Source organism: Sceloporus occidentalis, unplaced genomic scaffold, assembly GCF_023333645.1.
Source record: "Sceloporus occidentalis isolate IW3139 unplaced genomic scaffold, rSceOcc1.0.p SCAF_5, whole genome shotgun sequence".
Lineage (NCBI taxonomy): Eukaryota > Metazoa > Chordata > Lepidosauria > Squamata > Phrynosomatidae > Sceloporus > Sceloporus occidentalis.
The window spans coordinates 19,417,418-19,438,417 of record NW_028316985.1 but is presented as its reverse complement, the minus strand read 5'-3'; the positions used below and the strand labels follow the sequence as shown (position 1 = coordinate 19,438,417).

At 38.5% G+C, this 21,000-nt stretch overlaps 1 protein-coding gene across 9 annotated transcripts in view; it reads left to right on the top strand.

Moving 5' to 3' along the window:
* Positions 1–21,000, top strand: part of WNK1 (WNK lysine deficient protein kinase 1) — a 126,500-nt gene that overhangs the window by 25,249 nt on the left and 80,251 nt on the right. For all 9 annotated transcript variants that reach the window (XM_089527792.1, XM_089527791.1, XM_089527790.1 and 6 more), the window contains exon 2: positions 17,464–17,636. In XM_089527792.1, the coding sequence (XP_089383918.1) occupies positions 17,464–17,636 (173 nt within the window). The remainder of the gene's footprint in view (positions 1–17,463; positions 17,637–21,000) is intronic.

The window sequence follows — 21,000 nt, the reverse complement described above, 5'->3', positions numbered from 1 at the left end:
TTAAATATAAGGCTGGATTATAGTTAGATCTTAGAAGTTCTCAGCTGGATCTCCCATTTTTTTCACAGCTCTCAACTTGGCAGAATATCCTTTGAGAATAATTGTTTTAAGTTAAATAAAACAGGATACAGTTATGAACTTGAAGCTCTTTGTTCTGAAGATACAAAGCTTTCCATTAGCAAACTTCAAAGACTGCAAAAGTAGAACTGTAGTTTTGTCCTTATTAGGATGAAGGTGGGCAGACTTCATGGTTGTGTGGCATCACCTGTGCCATTGCCTAACCCATACAGCAGGGGCTTTCCTGTATGTATGTAACATTTTCAAAGAGCTTGAGGACTACTGGAGGAGGGTGATAGCAGCATGGAAGTAAGCTTCTACCAACCCAACTGCAAATGTCTAAAACTGGGCCTAACGCATAGAAATTTAATACTGGAAACAAATTTAAATTTCAGAGTCAACAGATAAGGGGGAATACAGAAGATGAGGGCTAAATGTTTAATGTGTGTGTATAAATGTTTATGGCCCAGGGCTATTCTTTCCGCCCAGTGGATCTTGGGAAGCTGTACCTTCTCCAAGAAAGTATTCTACGGTGAACTCGCCACGGGTCAGCGTAAGAGGGGCGCCCCAAAGAAGAGATACAAGGACTCCCTGAAACAACATCTCAGGCTTGGCCAGATAGATCACCAACAATGGTCCTCCCTGGCCTCGCATCGGGAGGCATGGAGACGCACTATCCATGACGCTGCAGCCTTCTTCGAAAGCTCACGCTGAATGAGCCTCGAAGAGAAACGACAATGCAGAAGGAACCGCAACCTGGAAATATCACCCAAGGAGACTTTCTGCTTTGCTTTCTGCAACTGGACCTGCTTATCCCGAATTGGCCTTTTTAGTCACCAACACGCTTGTACAAAGCGCGGGGATGAGTCCTTCCTGAATCTTCATTTGCGAAGCAAAGCCAGAGAGAGACTCTGAAGAAATGTTTTGCTTCCCCAAAGGCAAATTCCATACCCAGAAGAGTTAGGGTGGTATGATATGCCTTTTATATGTTATCTCATTCCTCCTAAACATGTTTATGGCCAGAAAACATGTTTTTGAAAAATAAGAAGTAACTGCATAGTCACTTCAATACAATTTCAGCTATGGCAAGGTTCTTCTAATTTACTAATTTGAAGGAGAAGTAAACTGAAGTAAAATAGTATTAAGTTTTACATCTCACTTACTGTACATAGGACTACTTGTTGTTGTCCTTAAAGAATATGGAATCAGAAACTTTTGGTGAACTACAGGTCACTCAGAGATCTATTATTAATGTTCTTGTATTAGACTGTAGCATGTTTCTTTGGACTGAGGGAAAATCCACTTTATGTATGTAATCCTGTTTCAGAATGTATTTCAAAGAGAGTTCTGGAAATGTACTGAAGCTTGTGAAGTTCTTTTTGAAGATGGAATAGGCAAAGAATGTTTTGCAAAACACACCTTACTACAAAAATATTCCTTTTTGTTTACAAGTTAATATTGTGTGAGGTTGCTTTCAAATGTCCATGTTTATGACACAATAACTTTGAACTTAATGTAATGGAATATCTTTAATGTCTTGATTTTGTATCACAAAACAGAAGTGAGAGATGTGCAAATGGTAATTCCACTTAATACAGTAAGGTATAATGTGGATAAAAGAAACTTAACTCATTAGAGATGTGCTAGAGAAGAGTGCTGAGGATACTGTGGATGGCCAAAATGACAAACAATTTGGTCCGAGAACAAATCAAGCCTTAGTGGTTATTTAACATTAAAATTTATATTTATTTAGCATTTAGTACTTATGGTATACAATTAGTGGTTGTACCTGCTAATGCTGTTGAATCTATTACTGTCATTACAGCTACTGAGGCCTAGTTCAAATAAGCACACCTAGGATATGTCAACAATTTTTTAGTTTATCTGCTATTCAAATATGGTTATATCCTAATCACTAATTAGGAATTGTGCAGCCCTCCAGATGTTGGGTTGCAAATTGTTTGCCATTGGCTATGGCAGCTAGGGTTGCTAAGACTTGCAGTCTGAAAACAAAACATTTGAAGGACTGCGTGCTATCCATCACCCATCTATAATGGCGTATATAGCCATATGTTTCTTTATAAAGGATGACAGGTTGTTGTTGACAAGGGACATGTAAATCATGTAAGACAAGAATGAGCAATTGCTTTTCTTTGAAGGGCCATTGATATATGGGAAGTCAGGTGGGCTCTGCAGCCTGTGGTGGACAGAGCCACAGCAAATGATGGTTGGAGCGTAGAACTACTGTAATGTAGTGGTTTGAGTGTTGGTCTAGAACTCTGGGAGACCTTGGGCAATTCACATTCTTACAGAGGAAGGTAATTTTGCAAACCTGCTCTGAACAAATCTTGTCAAGAAAACCACATGATAGGGTTGCCATAAGTCAGAAACAAGTTCAAGGCACATGACAACAAAAAATATTCACACTCTTATCAGTCCACAGATTTGCCTGTGGGCTGCAGCTTCCCCACTCTAGATGTATGGTCACGTTTGTGATAGAAATGTCAGCTAAATGTGTAAATACTAAATTTTATGGCAGTAGCTCTTACTGCTGTTAATGGGGAGGGGGAGAGTGTTCCAGATTAAGTTGTTGCATTTTTTTTCAGTAGCTTTGCACTTGAAGTAGCAGTCTAAATGCTATTCCTGTCTTGGTTTAGTCAAAGAAGTTATGGTAACCATCTTGCGATGACTAAACAGCCTCCCCATTTTCTGCACTTTTAATCTAGATGGTTGTACAGAACGTTATATGATTTGCAAATATAAGGAATGGAGCAGCTTTTTAACCATTAATTGATTATTTATTAGTTTATGTTTTTATATTATGATCTAAGATGCATGCAAGCAAGTGTCTTAAGGAGTGATAACAAGAAATCTGTACATCCAGTTTCATAAATAAAATTTTATTTCTGGTTATAAAATGATGATGACTAATTTGTGTAAAGATACATAGCACATTTTTTGCAATCTACATTCTACTTCTTGCATACCATTGTTATGTCATGCTTAAATGTTTTTTGCAGGAAATTGGAGGATTTGGATGTTTAGGCAGTGCTGTTGGGATTGGCATGGGCGTATATGTGCCACATGATTGTAGTTTCTGTACAGTCGGCCCTCCATATGCACAGATTTTTTATCCACGGATTCAAGCATCCATGTATTGAAAATATTCCAAAAAATATTAATTCCAACAAGCAAACCTTGACTTTGCTATTTTATATAAGGGACTTTACCATTGTATTTAATGGGTCTTGAGCATCCACGGATTTTGGTATCCACAGTGGGTCCTTGACTTAAACACCAGCAGATAACAAGGGCCCACTGTTTATGCTACTCTGTATGTCTGAATGTTATTGTTAATTGCCATCAAGTTGACTTCGACTCATGGTGACCCTGTGCATGAGATGTCTCCAAAGCCTTCTGTCCTTCACTGCTTTGCTCAGGCCTGTGGCACCTCTGATGGATCCATTTGGTATGTGGTCCCCTCTCTTACTGCCTTCCTTTCCTAGCATTATTGTCTTTTCTAATGATTCATGGACATTTGATTCATGCCTTCTCATGATGTGGCTAAAATATGAGTGCCTCAGTTTAGTAATTCTGGCTTCCAGGGAACCCATTTGTTTGTCTTCTTGGTAGCCCACATTATCCTCAGCACTGTTCTCCAACACCACATCTCAAATGAGTTGAATTTCTTTTTATTGACTTTCTTCACTGTCCAACTCTCATATCCGAACATGAAGATGGGAAATATAATGGCTTGGTTGAGTCTCACTTTAATGTTCAGAGTTATAATTTTGGGACTTAGGATCTTGTCCATTTCTTTCATAACAGCTCTTCCCACTCCTAGACTTGTCCTAATTTTTTGACTGCAGTCTCTGTTCTGATCAGTGTTTGATCCATGGTATGTGAACTCTTTCATTATTTCAATTTTCTAGTTATCTGAGATGAATTCTTGTAAATCTTCCATGTTCGTTATTTTTGTTTTCTTAATGTTCAGCATCAAATCTACATTGGCACTTTCCTCCTTGACCCTCTTCAATAATTGTTCTTTGTTGGTTTCTACTAATAGTATTGTGTCATCTTCATATCTTAGATTGTTACGAGTCCAAGCCTGCTTTGTATACAATGTTTTCTGCCTACAGGTTGAATAAACAAGGTGATAGTATGCAGCCTTGCTTGACCCCTTTTCTGATTGGGAACCATTCTGTTTCTCTGTACTCAGTTCTGAACACAGCTTCTTGTCCCGAGTACAGTTTGCGCATCAGGACAATCAAATGTAGTGGTTCTCCTATTTCTTTGAGAGCATACTTTAGTTTTTTGTGAGCTATGCAATCAAAGCACATGTAGATTTTCTTTTGGAATCCTTGGTGCACTCCATCATCCATTGTATTTTTGCAATGTGATCCGTAGTGCCTCTTCCTTTCCTGTAAGCAGCATGCACCTCTTGGATTTCTTGTTCCATATATGGTAGGAGTCTTTGCTGCAGAATTTGGAACATGACTGCTTGCAGACATCAAATACTTTGGTCTAAATCCAGTTGCTTGCCTCATATATCATAGACTCATTAAAATATTGGGATTTATATATATGTTGATGTACAATGCATGCCTCTTTACATATTTCATCTCAAACTGTTTTGTAAACTTCAGATTTGTAATTGCTTCTGTTAGCATAATCTAAATTGTACTATTAATTACAATTGTTTGTGTGGCACAGGATATATTATTCTAAACTAGAGAGTGATAAGGCATAGTGACTGGGTTACAGAGGGCTCGTGAACCATGACAACCTACAGAACTGTAGTCTTGAATCCTGAGAAATAGCCTCCAAACTGTTCCCATTCAGGACACTGAAAAATAAAATGGCATAAAACCAAGGACACTGTGTGCCTTGATATTACAAACTAATGAGAAACAGGCTTTTCTGTCAGTCAGCTACAGTACGAATAACGGTCATAGGTATCTTGTTCTTTGATGCATTTAACTTACCTTGCCCATCCTTCCTCTACTACTTTTCCTGATCATTCTTTTTTCAACCCGAGGCAGTATGCTTCTAAAGTAACTTACCTCTGTCATGGTTTTTTTTAAAAATTATTTCCTTTCAAATTCTTTTGCATCCTTTCATCTGGTTCAGAATCCGTAACAAGTCTATACATCACTATTGAGAAAGTGCAGACTTTGGACTGCATGTGGCCTAACTCCTTTTTTCTGCAACTCATCATGTTCCCCCTAACACCTGCACTTCCAGTTTTAAATATATTTGTAGGACTGAAACCACCTAAAGTGTCCCAAAGTGCATTGTATTTTGTATCATCCCCAAAACTATTTAAACATACAACATTTAGCCTCAAATGATAGAAATTGAAACTGGAGCTAGATTTTTGGTCATATCCATGTTAGATTTTGGGAGGATTCTCAGCTGAAAATGCTCTGTAATTACCTGCCACCAAAGCCAAAATTGGTCTCTATTGCAGTTGTTCACCTCTGTTATATATAGTGCTACAGCTTTTCATGCTCCACAAATTCAAAATCTACTCCATAGCTTCAAAAGACAGCAGACTTTATATCATTACTAGGCTTATTTGTTAACTCTAAATGCTGCTTTTTTTATTCATGAGTTGAAAGATAAAGCTATTAAAATGCAATAATTTGTTAATCTTTGTAGCAATCTTGTAGGGAAGATCAATATTTTTTTAGAATTTTAGGAAGACACAAGAAAATATATACTCTGTTTTTCACTATCAGAATCCAACACATAATGGTCATATCCTTCCGACATGTAAAACATACTATAATTGAAAGCTGTCCTGACAAAATCAGCTGCTTTACTGATGTCGTTAGTAAGGAGGTTCCAGCAGTGTCAGTGCACTTGTGAAGGCCATACTCTGTGCACTTGTAAATTACCCAAGAAGAAGCTTCAAAACAGTCTTCTTTTCTGCAAAGGAGGACAAGTGCGCTGAAGGTTGGAAGGAACTTAGTGCTGATCTAAAATTGCTGTGTATAGCTACCGGGGATGGGGGAACATGTCTAGCAACAGTTAGAGCAGTTTGCCTTGTTTATGGAATGGTAGCGTGTTGTTCCCCCCTTATAAGTTTTGATATCCAAAAGAGTAGTTGGCATAAGACTTTAGTCATGGTTAGAGAAAAAATGGGCAGGAAAGCTGAAATAGCATTATGAAATTACTGTACTCCAACAGCACTTTAATGAGATTATTATTATTATTATTATTATTAACCTTTATTTATGAAGCGCTGTAAATTTACACAGCGCTGTACATACAATCTTTTTAATTAGACGGTTCCCTGCCCTCGGGCTTACAATCTAAAAAGACATGACACAGAAGGAGAAGGGAGCGGTGGAGGGAAAGGGTAAGATTGTGAAGTTAAATAACATTGAGGAGTTTACCACTGCCTTTCAACTGGCAAGATAGCCTTATGGATTGTCACTTTACAACACTGTACAGTCTGACATGTTTATATGTTAATAAAAGTTAGACTCCCACCTCCTTCAACTCTACTTTGAAGAAAAGCGATTATTGATATCAACCTGCAAGCTTAAGTGCCTATGGCATTTCTTTATTAGTTGGGGTTCTGCCTGTCACCTTTGCATCTTATGCAGTAAATTAGTTCTGATTTCAGTTCTGCTATGTAGGTGTTGAATTGTGACTAGGATTAAATGAATATTAACAATAGTGGTTTGGTGCTTCACTAAGTTATAATATACATTTGACCTTTAACTTTTTAGAATGTAATCAAGGCTTACAAGTAGTAGCAGCATGTTAGTTTGGAGTATCAGTATGCAAAGGTATCTTGCAGCACCTTTGAGACTAACAGCAAAAGAAGTTGTAGCATACGAAAAGCTTTCACAGACTTTGTTGCAGCTGATGAAGTAGACCAAATCTACGAAAGCTCATGCTATCACTTCTTTTGCACAGTTAGTCTCAAAGGTGCTGCTAGATCCAGTAGTACATACAAGGTTTACTGAGTCACTGTTAAATTAACAAGTAGAATTTATATGTTTAAATATAGAAGGTTGATTTAGAGCGCTAGTAGTGTATTTTTAGGAATATATTCTTGTTAGTCATGGGAGTGGTTCCCAAACTTTGGTCCTCCAGATGTTTCGGACTTCAGCTTCCAGAATTCCTGAATGTTGGCCAAGCTGGCTAGGACTTTTGGAAGTTGAAATCCTGGAGGAACAAAGTTTGGGGATTGCTGTTTTGAAAAACTGAACAGGCAAACCTCTGACAGTTACAAATATTACCCAAGTCTTTCTGAAGATGGTATTTTCCTGGGACAGCTTCCTTCAGTTAGCCTTGTAAAGGGGAAATAGAATACATATATATATATATATATATATATGAACAAAAAAATGAAACAGTAACTTTATGAAACATCTGATAACAGCATTTATGTTGCACAGTATGTTTTACTCACATTCTAATTTTAAATATATAGGGGAGGATAATAATGTCCTTTCCCTAAGCATATTTCATAACAAAATTTATGCAAAATGCTTATTTTCTCTTGTATATAGAAATATTTAATACTTCCTGTTTTTGGAAAGAAAAAAAGATAGTATATGGAACTGGCCCCCTTCTGGCTCTGTTCAGTTCAATATGTGTGTGTATGTGCGCATGCATGCATGAATATGTATATATTCCCATTTACAGGTCCATAGATGCTAGAATTTTCTCCTAGACAGCTGTCTGTTCCCATCAATTTCTTGTGTATATGAACACTGTGCACAGGTATTACAAACATAAAATGTCTGCCTTTTCAACACCAGTATTAGAAGAAACCCAGCAGAACAATTTGCATCTTTTGTGTAGATATCTGGTGCGAACAATACCAGACTTTGTGGATGTGCAACACTTGTTAAAATGCTTGCCGTTCTTTTTATAAATTTATTACACTGATGTAAACAAAAACCAAGTTCCAATAGGTTCAGTTGTTATGCTTTCTTGAATTCCTGAGATTCTTTGAAATATTTGTCCTTTATAAAATATTAGCACACTCATCTTGCAGAACTGTAATCTGAGACTATACTGTATAGTGCTTGTGTGTTCAGTGTAAAAAAAAATTCTGTACATTTAAAATTATAAGATCTCAGAGAGAATTAAGATCTGAGTTTGTTTTGTCTTGTTAATCACATGTTAGAAATTGAGGTTTTGGTGGAATAGTCTTTGCATTTTGGAACTCTTCTGAAAACTTCACAGTGATTAGTGATACATACTTCTTGATTAGATTTCCTGAATTTCAGGAATCTGTTTCCAGAACAAATGGCAATCTTAATTATGGAATAAGTATAATTTTCATTTATAAAGGAAGTTTGTTTGAGTGGTTATACATTTTTATAATAAGCTGTTTAGAAAAGCCTATGGTAGAAAGGAAGCCTATAACATTAAATTTGAAAAAAATAAAAAGTGTTGGAGGAGGGCTGGTTGACGCCCCCCCCCCCCCCCATGAGCCTACCTGAATCTCCTTGCCATGTCCCATTTACCCTTCTTTATACTTGCAAATTTCTTTAATCCAGATTTTGTTTGGGGGGGGGGGGTGAGAGAACAGGAGTGACTTCTGCTAGTCTTTCTTCCTTGCTCTCATTGCACTGTGTATGCTCTCTCTCTCCCTGGTCCAAAACACACTGCAGAAATAATCCTGTTTGAGACGGCTTTAACTGCCCTGGCTCATTGGTAGGGAATTCTGCAAACTGTAGTTTTGTGAGACATTAAGCCTTGTCTATCAGAGACCTGGTGCCATAATAAACAACAATTCCCAGGATTCCCTAGCATTGAGCCAGGACAGTTAAACTGTTATCAAACTGGATTATTTTAGCAGTGTGTTTTGGACTTCTCTCTCTCAAAAGGAAGTATTAAAATCAGAAGAAGAAGCAGGTGAAGAAAAGAACTACAAACTTTGGAGCTGGAGATACAATTCCCAACCTCAGTGCTTGATAGGTGCCAGATGGACATTGATGTCTGATGCCCGATCCATATAACCCTCTTTTAGAAATAGCATGTGAAGTGCCAAAATGGAATTTGAAAGATAGGGGCAAAGCAGATGGCTCTGTAAGAGTGGCCTCTGGCCACCCTGTTTGCGATCATGCCAGGACTGCAGTGACTGCATAGCTTGCTCCCAAAGCAGGCTGCCACCACAGTCCCATGTCGGCACCGTCAGGAACAGATTATTGCCGCTCCTTTTTGTGCTGGCTTTAGCCCCTTAGCGCAGCCTCACATGGGGCTTCTGGCTGCTTTGGGAGTGCATCATCTAAATGCCACACTCCCAAAGTGGACAGAAGCCGCTTTATATAGCCCATGCGGTTTGGGCCATAGTCATAGTCATGCACACTGGATTTTGCTAGTCTTTTAGTATATTTTAATATTTCTTCTGGGAAAATGCGTGTGAATGCATGGACAGTTGGCAGCAGAGAAGTGGGTTAGAAGAGGGCCTCTCTGTTAGAGGTCTTTACTTCTCATCCATTTCTTTTCATAGTAGAAGAAAGATTTTAGCAAAGTACCCAAACTTAAGAGAGAGAGAGTGTGGTGTATGAATATTGGACTATGACTCTGGAAACTAGGGTTCAAATCTCTGCTCAGCCATGAAAACTCACTGAGTGACATTGGGCAAGTCACAGAAAAAGGCAATGTCAAATCCCCTCTGAACAAACCATGCCGAAAAAACCCTATAACCAGTTCACCGTAGGATTACCGTAAGTTAGAAATTACTTGAAGGTGCACAGTAAGTAACACAAATGTAACATGTTTTGTGAGTCTCCACTTGTGAATTTAAAAACTGTCACTATAGTGAAAGATTTGGAAATGGGCTGTACTTACTTTGGTTTGCAGTTGGATGAAGTTGATATTACAGATGGGGCTCCATCCTTAGTAACCAAATAGGAGAAGTTTTTGAAGAAAATACTTATTGCCATAAAGGCTGGTTAAGTCTGTGGATATTGTTTAATATGCCTGCCCAATACAGAAAGAGCGATAATGCCAAAAGCAAGATGATGTCCCAATGTTGAATGTATTTTTTTTATACAAGTCTGTCACTTTTAAGATAATTAGAAGTAATGATACATTAGGAACAAATTTATTATAGCTTGAACTTCTTTGGATTATAGCATGATAAAACCATGCTTTAATATATTTGCTGGCCTTTAAGTTACCACAGGAGTGTCCTCCCCCCTTGCAACAGACAAATTTGGTTAGTCTTCAGAAATAATTAGGGCTGTGATGTTGGTGTACTTGTTCTAAAGTGCATATTGTTACACTTCATGGAGCTTTTCTAATAATGAATGCTGTCTTCATTGTTGCAAACCTGTCAAATAAAAATTGCCAAGAAAGGCTAGTCCTGATTTGGAAGGATTCTTTTCTTTTCTGTGCACATTTAGTGCCCTCCTTCAAGTCTCATGCTGGGTAGCGTTGCATTTCTGTTGAAACAATGTCAAACCAATTTAATGTGGGTGGAAAGGAATGAAGGAAACTAACATAGTAGGCTTCATTCATCTGCTTCAGTTCACTCAGAAGACAACACTGTTTAAGCAGGATATGGTTGGAATTTGCAGTTGAGTTTGCTATTGAGGAAACACAGCATAGATCCGTATTTTAGATGATCCTTTGGGATTTCAGTTCCCAAACTAGTTAGTTTTCAGAAAAAACTATTGAAATATCTGTTTACAACATCCCTTAAAATAAACTCTTCATATAAACATTGGTCCACTGTTAATCACTACATACTAAAACAAATTGAAATTGATAAGCATTGGGGCATGGTTGAAAAATTTCATACACTGTTTTATCTCCTTTAAACAACTGGCCTGTATACCATAGTGGATTTGGCATTTCTTAGTAGAAAACTATATGGTTAAAAAAAATGTCAGTTGTAGGGCATTGTTCCATTTTTGTTATTGAAAGGCTTTGGAACAGTTAGCATCAGACACACCCTGCTAAGAATGGGGAAAGCATCTCAAGTAAAAAAAAATTTCCAAGGTGGAATCCAGAAGTTTTTTTTTTTTTAAGTTTCCAGTAAGAAACACATGTTAACTGGGCTGGTTTTGCTGTCTTGTTAGCAGTGAAGAATTTTGAAGTATGTACATGTTTTGGTTGTTCATTGAAAAACACAATGTTTTGCATGTTAAAAAAAATGGCCCATATGCCAAATAAATGTGTAGAATGAATTCTTGGGAGCCAGGAACTACATGTCCACAAGAGGTAGAACGTTTGTTATAAGAAGCTGTCAGCTCTCCTTGTTTGCAAAAACTGTAACTAACACAGATACAGTAGATTTGTAGAGACAATTTTGGTTCCATCTGGTTTTTGTCTGTTAACCCCCCCACCCCCACCCCCAAAAGCAAAAACAAATGTGTGTGGCTGGTGGCTGAAACCTGATAACATGGTTTAGCACAGTTCAGGTCTCAATGCTCTTACGTTGTAGGTCTAAGTCTTTGAGAATTTTGCAGTGGAACATAACTCTGGAACTAAAATTTCCCATTTTCCTTGATGATGACGAAGAAGAATTCTGTGAAGCAGTGGTAATTGGTTCAGGACCTCCACATTTAAAAGTTGCCGTCTCCTTCAGAGCTGTTACAGAATGTATGTCTAATCAGCTGAAAATTATTTACCGGTAGTATATTTCCAGAATTGTTATTCACTGCATGCTTCTGAGAGTGTAAACACATCTACTTTTAAAGCAGGTAGTATTAATTCCTCCAACATAACATGGATTTCTTTCATTGAAGTTTAGAGAAGAATGGCTCTAGGACAAATATTCTGCTAGAATACTCCGTGATAGAGCTGTAACGGTCAAGTTCATACTTGTGGAAGGTCTTGCATATTAACTTCTCAGATTAATCAGCTTTTCTAAATTTCTGGAACAACATTACACATAATGCCACATTTATGATACTTTTCCAGCTCCCAGATGCTCAGGGTTTCCCATACTCTTTTGAAATATAGCTGTAGGGTTATTTTGTATTCCACATTAAAGAAGTCCATTTTCTAAGTTTTTGAGGCAAGGACCTGGATTTCTTAAAAGTTTAATATGTTCAAGTGAACACAGAGTTTAGAAATAAGCATGTCCCAGTAATAATAGAAAGTGTTAACAATAAAAGGTGGATGGTTGTGTTGAAGTATAGTGGGAATGCAACAACAGAGACCAACATGGGGAAGAGCAACAGATTACAACACATAACATCAGTTAAATACATAAACCAATGAAGACATATAGCATCAGTTTAAAATCCATAATTTTAAAGTCATAATTTAAAAATCATCTGGATAGGTCTGCTGGAAGAGACTGGCTTTTAATGCTGTTCTAAATTCAGACTGCGTATTCCGTTCGATAGACTCAGTCAGAGAGACCACAGGTCTGAGCCTACAGGACATGAGCAGAGAAATAGGGGATAGGTTGGTTTGGAGATAATTACATTCACAGGGCAGCCATGAGTTGAGGTTGACTCGAAGGCAGCAAACAACAACAAATTCAGCTTCTGACAGGTCATTCCAGAGTCTAAGTGCAGTTGACGAAAAAGTCCTCTGGTGTCAGGATTGGAGGACCCAGTTCCCAATAACCAAGATAGCATCGTAGTGTAGTAGAAACTAGAGATTTATTCTGGAAATTAAGACAGAAAGTTCCCTGTTCCGGGTTCAGTTGCCAACCTAGTCCTCGCTGACTGGAATAAATGTCCCCCCAGAGGGGAGAATTCGTATGGGGCAGGTATGGGACAAATATGAATGTATGGGGCTGATATGGGAGGAGGTGATCTGATAGGTAAGCTAGATCCAATATATAGGTTTTTGAAGGTCATTGACTGTTATCAGTAGTGGCATTTAATTCAAAGAGTGGTGATGTATTGCATGTTGACATGACGTTAGATGGGAGAGCAGCAGATCTCCTGTAACATCTAATCTTATCCCAAGTATTTCAGGTTTGTAGCCTTCCTTGCCGTGCTAACCAAAGACATTTTCTTGCGTGAATTGAGGTTTTTTATTTGGTATACAACAGCTGACTAGACTGGCAGCTCAGTCTCACCTCAACACCTGAATCAACATTTTGGGGGCAGGAGGAGTATTGTAAGCTCCCTTAACCCTATGAGAAAGAGTGGGGTGTAATAACTTTCAAAAGTACAGGAAACTATACTGGAATAATAATTAATTGAATGTTTAGGATTTAGGAGAATTATAAGAATCATACTGATAACATTTGTGTTATATTTGCTCATTTTATTTAATACTAGCAGAAGGTTTACTAAGATTTAAACACTTAGAGAACAATAATATGGACTTGAATAGAAAGTAGAGTTTATAAAGTTATTTATAGTTGTGAAGAAAAAGTAAAGAAACGCAAGCAGAATATATATCAGGACAATTTTTAATAATAGATAAGTAAACAATGACAATGTTTTGTCTGGGGTTGTTTATTAATACCCAGTGTATTACTCATTTTTTATTATTTTTAAAAAAATCAATAAAAATATATATTTTTAAAAAGTACAGTTGGCTCCTTGTTTCCATTCTGGATCCCCGGCTCTGAAGATGGCAGATTTCATGGGACCTCAAGTCCTGTTCTTTCCATGGCGGTGCAGCATGCGCATGACCGTGTTGGCACAGCTGCGTGCATGTGCTGCCTTTGAGGAGAATGGGCCAGATCCCTCTTGTCAGTTTTATGGTACATTAAAAGGATTGTTGAATTGCTCCACTGGCAACTCTTAGGGATTCTTAGAGAGGTCTGATGAGATTAAGTTTGAAGGTCTCCTTTTGATGCATTCTTCTTGTTATGAACTTTATTCTTTAGTCAGAGCAAGATCCTTCAGCTGTTGTAAACTGTCATCAAGCAATGACACAAATGTATATATATTGTTAGTAATGGTTTTGTTTGAACATTTTGCACAAAAAAATTAAAGAATTGTGCTTATGAGGACTGCAGCCTTTTAGATGTAGCTATTAGCAGTGATTCTCAGACTTTGGTCCTCTGGGTGTTTTGGACTTTAACTCCCAGGAGCCCCAGTCGGCTTGGCCAGATATCAAGAATTCTGGGAGCTGAAGTCCAAAACATTTGGAGGACCAAAGTTTGGGAATCACTGCTGTTAATGTCTGGATAGATGTAGCAGGAGCCAGTCATTCCTATCATCAAGACAGATGTCTCTACAGAAGAAGCCAAAACCAGGTTGGGTAGTGATAGGTTTGTGTGTTCCTTCTGTTGAATGCTTTCAGCCACTCATTACTTACAGCACACTTTAGTTGGGCAAGAATAGGAGCAAATGTAAATCATCCAGTGTGACAGTGACTTGGGCAGGGAGAGAGACAGAGAGCTCCATCCCCCATCGTCATTTAGTGATGGAAATAGCTTCCTGTGGCTGTGTGACAGCACTGTCTGCTGGCAGGAAAAGGAAACGGTGTGAGGCATGGGTTGAATTTAGTGGCTGGTCTTGAGGCTCATGTAAGGGAAGGCTGATGGCTTGGTGAGTAGCAAACAAACCCTAAGCAGCTTTAGAGATAGGAAGGTAATAGTTGTGACAGTGATACTGGCTCAAATATACTTCTGCCAGGGATGTAGGGAAGGGTTTTTTGGGGGGGTCCGGACCCCCCCTTCAGGCCCTGGGGGCCTTCAAGCTCCTTCCTCCCCCCTCCTCCCCTCCATCAAAACCACGGAGAACTCGGAGAGGGAAAAGGGGAAAGACAAAACAAAAGTTGCAAGCTCAGAGAGAGAGAGAGAGAGGAGGGGGAGGGAGCGGGTCCTTGTGATTTCTTTCTCTTTCGTTTCCATCGGAGTCCGGCTTCCGCTCCTCCTCCTCCTCCTCCTCCCCCCTCCTCCCTTGTGCTTTTGCCAGAATCAAAGTCTCTTCTTTCCTGCAGAAGGAGAGTAGGAAGAAGAAGGGAAGGAAGGAAGAATGATAGGGAGGGAGGGAGGGAGAACTGAAGAAAAAAAGGAAAAGAAAGGGAGGAAGAGGAAGGGGAGAAAGGAAGAAAGAAAAAGGAAGGAAGGAAGGTTCTAAAGGGAAATATAAAAGAAAGAAAAGGTGACTTTTAACTTTCCTTTCAGCAGTTATATCCATATACAATATAGTAAAATAATAATACAGTAATAATAATAATAATAATAATAATAATATCCCTTACCCAAAATGCTGAGGACTAGATGTATTTTGGAGTATTTCAGAGTTTGGTAATAATAATAATAATAATAATAATAATAATAATAATTTGTTTTATTTATATACCGCTATTCCAAAGATCATAGCGGTGAACAGCAAGTAAACTAATTAGCAAGTATGCTAATTTGCCCCCAACAGTCTGGGTACTCATTTTAGTGACCTCAGAAGGATGCAAGCCTGAGTTGAGCTTGGTCCCTTTTGCTGGTCTTGAACTAGCAACCTTGTGGTTTCGAGTGAATGGCTGCAGTACAGGCATTTAATCACTGCGCCACCAGTGGTTATATACAGTATGTCTAATATGGGATATAATGGGAGATGGGATCCATGCATCTCATATGCATCTTACAGACATACAGAAGGTAATTTAATACACAATATTTTAAAAATAATGTTGTGCTTGTGTACACTGAGCTGTCAGCAAAACCCTGAGACCACTATTCCTTGTATAATTCAATAATTCAGTAATTGATCTAAACCTTCAGGATTCCCAGGTATCCTTGAGTTGGGGTCAGACCAGATGCTCTCAGGGTTAGCTTTGGGTTTTGGAATAATTCAGGTTTCAGAAGTTCAGAGAAAGGAGACTCAGACTCTACTCTGGACATTTCTTCTGATAATGAACACAGGTTTTCAAAAACAGTCATTCTGGATTTTTGCAACAACAAAAAAGAGGAGGGTCTGTGATGCAAAAAGCAAGAGGCTTCCTTCCAGCCTTGTTTTTTCTCTTTTTTAAAAGACAAATAGAATAAAATACAGTTAGCTGGCCTTTTTCAGCATGTCAATGGGGATGCTTTGATGGAGAGTTCCTGCATGGCAGAATGAGGTTGGACTGGATGGCCCTTCTTGGGGTCTCTTCCAACTCTATGATTTTATGATTAATTAATTAATATATGGAATCAATCTAAGATGATGAATCGGGGCTGTGGAGTCCTATGGCCCTGCTCCAGGCAATGCTAGACTGCAGGCCCCATCATCCAGCAGCACCACAGACTGCTGGGAACTGCAGTCTAATAAGGCTGCACACTGCAGAAATAATCCAGTTCGACACCACTTTAATGCTATGGAAAATCCTGGGATTTGTAGTATGTTGTGCCACCAGAGCTCTCTGACAAAGAATGCTAAATGTCTCACAAAACTACAATACCCAGATATTATTGTTGTTGTTGTTATTTTCTTATATCCCGCCTTTCTCCCAATATACGGACTCAAGGTGGTGATTTTCCATAGCATTAATCTATAGTATATCTTTCTACGATGTAGATGGACACCTCCATTACATAATTTGTTGAGGATGCTTTGACTGGGAGTTTCTGCATGGCAGAATGGGGTTGGACTGGATGGCCCTTGGGGTCTCTTCCAACTCTATGATTCCATGATTCTATAGCACTCTGAGCCTACTGTGATTTTAATTGTTTTTAAATGTATAAAGGTATAAAGTCTTACAATGCAAGCCATGCACTGATGGACTATTGCACTATAATTTTTTATTGATTGATTTTATACCCTGCCTTTCTCCCAAAATAGGATTCTCTTAAAGGGGTTTGTTTTTCATAAAAAGAAAGGAAGGTATAATGTCTTGGAATTTAAAATTATGATAGATCGATCGATCGATAGATAGATAGATGAGTCTTGGAATTAAAAATCTCTCTTGGAAGTGGGAATGAAATGTTGTGTGGATGCAGCCTGGGTTCTTAGCTCAGCTCAGAAGTTGGAATGCAGTGTCTCAAAGCATGAGCAGAGTGTCTCTGAGCATGAACAGAGTGGCTGCCGCTCATTGCGTGAGCAGCTGCACTTTGCTTTATCGAGCTGAATTTATCTGATGTAAACACCTTCAGAAGGACTCAGTTTGCATCTGCACTGAAAAAAATAATCCAGTTTGATGCCACTTCAACTGCCCTTGGCTCCATGTTGTGAAATGCTGGGATTTGTAGTTTGTTGTTGCACCTGACAGATGACTCAACAGGTCCTCAAAACTACAGATCCCAAGATTCCATAGCATGAAGCCATAACGGAAGTTAAAGTGGTGCCATTGAGGTGTCGAGGGTAAATACTCGACCCTCTTTTTGTGTCTTGGGGGGAGGGGCTCTTAGCCTCTCAAAATGGTGGCACTTAGTCTTGACCCCCCTCCCTTCCCAAAATCCTGGCTACCTCCCTGCTTCTGCAGTGGCTTCCCCTCTAAAGGGCCACTCTAAAGCATAATTATTTCCAATTTTACCCTTTTATTGAAGGGTTCTTGATAATATGCTTTTTTGCTGTTTGTTTTTAGGATCGAAAGCTATCCAAATCAGAACGACAACGGTTTAAAGAGGAGGCTGAAATGCTGAAAGGACTTCAGCATCCTAACATTGTTCGGTTCTATGATTCCTGGGAATCTACAGTAAAGGGAAAGAAGTGTATTGTTCTGGTTACAGAGCTCATGACATCTGGTACACTGAAAACGTGAGTATGGCTCGCCCCGCATTAATGAGTCCTACATTAATGATGAACATGGAGGTGAAAATTACTGAAAACTAAAGTATTCTGTATTAATCCAGCTCAGGGGGAAAAAAAACTTTTAATGTACTTTTCAGTTTACTGTTTCTGCAAAAGAGGTTTAGCATGGTAGCTTTTGCGTTATTTTCTGGCTTCTTATTTGTCAAACTGCCTGGACTGTTGTCAATGTGAGGAAGAAATAAGAGCGCTTGAAGCCTGTCAAGCTATATCATGTCTCTAGTATAGCAAATGCTTGGAATTCCAGACCAAATGAGTAACAAGTGAGTCCTCTAGTGGTCATGAAAACATTGACATCTTTTCGTTACATTTTGTATCAGGTTCAGTAAGGGCATGCACTATGATTATGGAATTCTAGTTCCAAATAAGGAAACTGTATTTGCAATTAGAGTTCCTTAACTGAAGCAGAAGCTGTCAGGTTTCAAGTTACAGTAAATTGTTAAGTGATGCAAAAGGTCTTCAGAAAAGTTAGTGAAAATATCTCAGTTTCAGTTCTTTGCAAGGTCTATTGGTATCCCAGAATGGACACAAAAAACAATAACGTTATTTTTCTATGGCCTGTTACAGACTGCCAAAATAAAGCTGCTTCGGGTCTCTTTGGAGGTATGCTGTTTAAATGATGCATGCATCCTAAGAATCTGGAAGCTGCACCAAAGCTGCACTCCAGTGCTTAGGAATGGAGTGTGGCTTTGGTGCGATCTCCTGACTCTTAGGACCCATCCATCATTTAAATAGCATACCTCCAAAGAGACCCGAAGCAGCATTATTTTGGCAGTCTGTAACAGGCCAATGAGAACTTCAGATGTTTTGCAGCAAAGTGTTTATCTGTCTGCAGCACAACATCTGTTTGATAACTATGAATCTGTCTTGACTTGTGTAATACTATAGTGTGATTCCTACATTAATTTTACATTTTACATTAATCTTAAGATATTTTATATACCCTTTGTTTCTCAGTTTCACCAGTAACTATAAATAAATTAAATAGCAAAAGCTTTGTTACATAAATATTTATGTTAACAAGCCTAATTCAAAAATATATTTTTAAAGTTTGATTTTACACAGTCCTACTGGCTACCCTTGCTTTGTTTAATTCTAAGACATGACGTATTGTTTATACTACTTGAGTGAGGTAGTTTTGCACAAAACTTTAGGGAGAATGGAAAAGTGGTTTGTTAACAATATCATCACAGGAATTTCTAAAGTAATTTTATGGATTTATTTAAGATAGTCCACTTTTGACTAACAGCCCTCCCAAAAAGGATCTCTCTGTCTGTCTGTCTGTCTGTCTGTCTGTCTGTCTGTCTGTCTGTCTCTCTCTCTCTCTCTCTCTCTCTCTCTCACACACACACACACACACACACACAAGATTTTTAACAATAAAACAACCAGACATTGTTAATAATACTAAAACTAACAATTGTTTAAACTCTTTAAACCCCCTAAATTAAAAGAAATGAGACAAACCAAATAACCAGCATAACATTATAAACGAATAGTTAATTGTGAGAAATAATAAATCAAAACACTATAATTATCTATCCTGAAATAAAAGGAAGTATTTAGGATGCAGACCTCCTAAAGGCACTAGACCCCATCTGTTCTTGGAAGCTAAGCAGGGCCAGCTCTGGCTAGTACTTGGATGGGAGACTGCTAATGAATACTAGGTGCTATAGGGTCTATTTCAGAGGAAAGAACTGGCAAAGCTACCACTTTCCTTGCCTAAGAAAACCTTATGAAATTCATGGGTCGCCATAGGTTGACAGGCAACTTGAAGGCACATATAAAAAGGGGTTCTCAGTTGTGGTCCACTCGTTATGGAACACCTTTAGAGACCTAATTGTTACTGCTCTTGGCCTAATTCTGGCTCTAAGTTAAAACTGAAGCTTTGGGGACACAGAACACATGGCTTGGTTCTGGACTTGTTGGATTGTGGATTTTGTTTTCTATTTTCTGTTTGCTTGCATTAGTTAAAATGTGTTGAATTGTTTTAAAGTTTATTTTTATTTGGTTGCACTGAGCCCTGAGAGCTCCAAATACAGAGTGTTATAGAAATATTTTAATAAAATAAAACTGAAAAGATAAGAGGGAAGGAGCCAAGCTTATCACTCAAGAGAGGGAGTTCCAGAGTTGAAGAAGGGGAGAAAATGCAGAATGTCAAGTCTGAATGAAAAGACGTTTTTGTTTGTTTGGAGGAGGGAAGCTATGGTCACTGTAGCAACCACTTAGCTACTGCAGCTTAATCAGAGGAGCTCAGTCAGGCCTTGTTCAAGACTTGAACTTCCCTTTTCTTAGACAGACACAGGGATTAAGAGTTCCTGAAGATCTTAATGTTCTTCTGGGGTGTTTGCTGATGCCATTGTCTGCATACTAATGATAAGAAGGGCTGAGCCTTCTTTTTAGTGTGGTGCATTTTGTACTGCAGTTCTGTCTCATTATCTCAAGTCTGTGAATGGAGTGTCAGTCAGTACTTCCAGAGGCTTCCGAACTTTTGGCTCCTGGTTGGAAATCTGGAAGAACAATAAAACAATTTCTGTGGGTCTGAATAACCTCATTGTCCCTGTTACCCTAGACATATCCACAGTAGTTCCCAGTTCCAGGGGGAATAATTTAATTTCTCAATGAAGCTGCTTTGACCTGAAAGTGCATCCTATAGCAAAACTGCCCCCTCACACCTGTACAGTGGCAGGCTGTGTTGGTTTTACAGATTTTTTTTGTATAAAGTTCAAAAGATGCTACCCCTGTCACAATCTGTGGCAGGTGCTTAGGATACTCTAACTAGCAAATATGATCTTACAATAGATGGTTATTATGATTATTCCACAGCAGTTGCATGCATGTTGCTTATGCACTTCATTGTAAAAGCATGTCTTGATAGAATCATTTGGACAGCTGCCAGTTTAGGATGATTGATGCTAATCCCCATTACTCCAATTTCTGTAGTTCAAAGGAGGGATTTTGAAATCACATTACAGACATTAATCCTGCTGTGAAAACAGCCTTGTAAAAAGCATTTGTGAGATAGTTTGAGAGAAATTGAAGCTCAGCTTGGAATAAAAACTCAGAGAGGGCTGTAGAAAGCCATCATGAATGTGAAAAATGGGGGAGGGAGTTGAGGTGGCATTATTTGCTTTTTCAGCCACTTCAGATACCATTTGAACATTTGCTGATGATATCACTGCATAGTTTTCCATTACCATTCCATAATATGCATATTATAAAGATAGTTTAGCTCAACTTTGACTTTTTAACTTATATTTTTGATTCTTAAAAGTTGCTTGTCCACAGCCAGTTCTTTTTGATTAACTGTTTT